Genomic DNA, 3,900 nt, shown 5'->3' on the forward strand with positions numbered 1-3,900 from the left:
TTGAGTTGGTTCAACACTTGGAGACGCTATACGAATTTCAAAAGTTACTTTCATATTTGAATATTCTTTACATAAAAATGAATATAAAAATGGTGAGAGATGCAATAGTAATTTTAGAGGGAATTAAAAAATATTATTTAGCATTGATAAGATTTAGGAGAGGAAAATATAATGTTAAATATAGTAGTTATTAATGTAATTAATATAAATATATAGCTTTAACAAAAATATTACCATAATAAATGTTTTCTTACGTATGCCCTTAGGGAACATGTTAGAAAATCTCTTTTATAAATTCACGTAACCTTTAAATTTAATACCTAAGCACATCATATATGAAAAATATACATAAGCAATAATTAAAAAAAAATTAAAACTAACCCCTAGTTATGTATAAAACACATTAAGAAAAACATCATAAAGTTTATGGAAACATATCCAACGTTAGTAAAAATGATGAATCATCATTCACTTACATATCAGTTTATGTGTGTGCATGAGAGAGAGAGAGAGAGAGAGGTGAAATGAAATGGTAAAAATAATTAATAATTATTTATATAGAGGAAATATATTAAATAAAATATTTCAAAAAGATGAAGACATTTACTAACTTTAGTATTAAAGAAATAGGAGAGGATCGACTGGTGTGGGCCTTGGAAGACAACGGGGAATTCTCTATTAAAGGTTTAAAGTGTACATTTAATACTAATTGGGAGGCTGAAGGGAGTTACCAATTTGAGTGGAATAATCTAGTAGCTAAGAAGGTTGGGATCTTAGCGTGGAGGGCGGAAATGGAGAGAATACCAACCTTGTTTTCATTACTGAAACGAAGCATTATGGTGGCATCGGTTGTGTGTTCATTATGTGAAGAAGAGGTTGAGTCGGCAGAGCATCTTTTTGTTTCTTGCCCATTTGCTCAATCGGTTTGGAGTATTATTGATACTTGGTGTAAAGTTCCGGCGATATTTACGTTCTCTGTTCGGGATCTACTAGAAATGCATAAATACTCCCGATTACCGAAACGGATGGCGAAGGCGTTTCACGCGGTATGCTTAACAACAATTTGGTGCATTAGGAAAACAAGAAACTCGTCGGTCTTTGAAAGGAAACCGGCATGCATAAGAAGTATGATAGGGGAGGTGAAGGCGTTGAGTTTCTTAAGTATGGTGTAATTTGTGTCTAGCACCTTACTAGTTTTTTTTTATGGTTATATTTATATATATAGTTTGTTTGTCGTTTAAAAAAAAGTATTAAAGAAATAGGAAATCAAAATTCTCTTGCAATTTGCTTTAATATAAATAAAAAAAATCAACTAAAGATTTAAATATAGTGATAGGCTCGAGGCTTGATTTCAATACTTTAATGATATTCTTCAAACCTTAATTCATGGCCATCAGGCCATGCGATAACCTTTCTGCCGATTATGATAGCAACAGAAATAAGGTTGGTGTAGATTACTTTAGGAATACTTTATATCTGATCTTCAATAAGATATTTAAAGTTTCTCATAAGGGGATTTTAAGGCTTTTAATAATTCTATTAAGAGATTAGTGTGCATCGGTGAGATGTAAAGTATGTTTGGTTTGCTAAAAAGACATCTTTTAATGGATCATGAAGCATTTTATTTGTTAAAATTTATAGACATGCTAAATACTTTACAGATTCTCTCTTAATCCGTCTTTTAGTGATTCAAAACAAGATTTGATTTTCAAAGAGCCCCTAAGTCTTTTTAATGTGTTTAACAATTTTCTTTATATGTTTTGATCATAGTATAAAGTGAAAGAATCCAAGATATGGATTAACCTAGTATTGATGAAGTTTAAACGTAACTCTTCATCACTATATATTATATATGTATGTGTCTAACACAGTTGAGTATGAAGGATTAATTCCTTCTTAAGAGAGAAATAAATATTAGAAAATTATATATTTGGTGAATGGAAATTAAGATGTACCAAAATTCTACTATACTAACAATGAAAAAAAATGATGATAATGTGTCAAGTACTAATTAATTCTAAACATATTTTTCCCTCCAAAAATCTAAACCATTTACCATTCTCTCATTCATTCTAATTATATTCATGTGTTAAATAAAATGGTAAAAGAATCAAACTAATAAATTTTCAAATCAAAACATTACTTAATCATTATTGAAAAACAAAACTTCAATTATACAATTTATTTATAAAAAATTACGTACAAGATTAATTAAATTTTCAATTCATGTGATTTCTAAATTTCAAATATTTTAATTTAATTTTAGAAACGTAATAATAAATCTAAATTTTTTTTTATTATATATATTCATGATATTAACAATTAACAAAATATAATAAATGATATGTATCTTAAAAAAAACATATTACTAACCAAAGTACGTACTTAAATTACAGGATTCGAAATTTGATATAACCTCTTTCTAAAATTTAAATTTTAATAAAAATAAAATTAGATTTCTAAATAGTAACTTATTTTGTAAAATTTTACAGAATAAGATGAATATGAAGATTTTATATTCTGAAATGTATTACATAGATTCATAAGAAAGTATAACTCTTATTGTATTATATTATTAGTTAATTGAATGTGAAGATGATGATTTTATTTAGGGATGTTCACGGTCTGGTTTTCGCAGTTTTTAGGTGAAACTGTGAACCAAACCATTCGTAACGGTTTTTTATTACCGAAAACCAAAAACAAACCGTTGAAAATTTTAACCAAACCAAGCCGAACCATTATTTACGGTTTGGTTCCGATTTGGTTTCACGGTTTGGGCTTCAATAATGAATTGAATTTATCATAAAAACTAACTATTTAACTATACCTCTGTATGTAATAGATATAATTGTACCTCTATTGATTTATCAAATATGTATGCTTGCATACCTTTATGTACATGCATACAAAATAGTGTGGAAAAGTTAACACTTGAACATACAGTAAAAGTATGCATGCATACAAATTAAAATTCAAATATGTATTATAGTCACGTATGGCTCTAATAAGAATTGAATATATCTAATATGGGATATTTTTAAAAAATAAAATATAAATAAATCTTATGGTCCCGTCTGGTTTCATACGGCCGGTTTTCGGCATAAAACGTAAACAAACAGTTCGTTATGGTTTGATATTCTTTAAACCGACCGACCGATAGTTAATGGAAAACACCGACCATGAAACCAACCCGATAGCCGGTTTGGACGGTTTCATGGTTTTCGAACCGAACCATGAACACTCCTAATTTTATTGATGATAATCGTGATGACGATGATGATGTTGATGTTCGAGATGGAAATCATGTAGTTGAAGATGTTGATGTTCATGTTATATAAAAAGTAAATTTGACTCTGTCTGATAAAAAGTTTCAATTAAATTTTAAAGAAGACAGTTTCCGCTTTATCTATGATTTGCAATCACGATTAACAAGTGCTAAGAACAATCTCTTTCTAGGGTCGGTTTGTTCCTCCGACGTCCTTTTATTTTTCATGGACAACTATATGTTGCGTTATATATCCAGAGTAACCAGCAAATGTGATCTTAAACATGTGATATTGGATAATAATGAGAATACTTGTGACAAAACAACAAATATTATATATAAAGAGATTTTCTAAAATTTGCAACTTTGATATTCTAGACTTCTTAGATCATTCCCAATCCATCCATCAAATTACGTGATGAAGTTTTTATAATATAGAGAGTGGTTTAAGGTGTTGTGATTGAAGTAGATAGATTTTGTGATTTTTCTATATATTTGGAAAGTTCTTATAACACCCATAAATTTTTTTAATATTTTTTGAAAATGGTTGTGAGCAGAGAAGAAAGAAAAGATCATGATAAATGTAGAGAAAAATATTATTTAATTAAAAATCAGAGAGAAAAAACAACGTTTTT

The 3,900-nt window shown here is 28.4% G+C and overlaps 1 protein-coding gene across 1 annotated transcript; it reads left to right on the top strand.

The window, feature by feature from the left end:
- The first annotated feature begins 593 nt into the window (after positions 1 to 593).
- Positions 594 to 1,172, top strand: LOC143569147 (uncharacterized). Its single transcript, XM_077055129.1, has one exon. It carries the CDS (start codon positions 594 to 596, stop codon positions 1,170 to 1,172), a length of 579 nt encoding a protein of 192 aa, XP_076911244.1.
- Positions 1,173 to 3,900: the final 2,728 nt, after the last annotated feature.

The sequence above is a fragment of the Bidens hawaiensis genome, unplaced genomic scaffold (assembly GCF_021521415.1).
Source record: "Bidens hawaiensis isolate Kalapana, Puna unplaced genomic scaffold, B.hawaiensis_p1.1 tig00024412_1, whole genome shotgun sequence".
Lineage (NCBI taxonomy): Eukaryota > Viridiplantae > Streptophyta > Magnoliopsida > Asterales > Asteraceae > Bidens > Bidens hawaiensis.

Excerpts from the sequence above, each read along its gene's own strand:
- LOC143569147 (XM_077055129.1), top strand. The coding sequence starts at position 594 with ATGAAGACATTTACTAACTTTAGTATTAAAGAAATAGGAGAGGATCGA.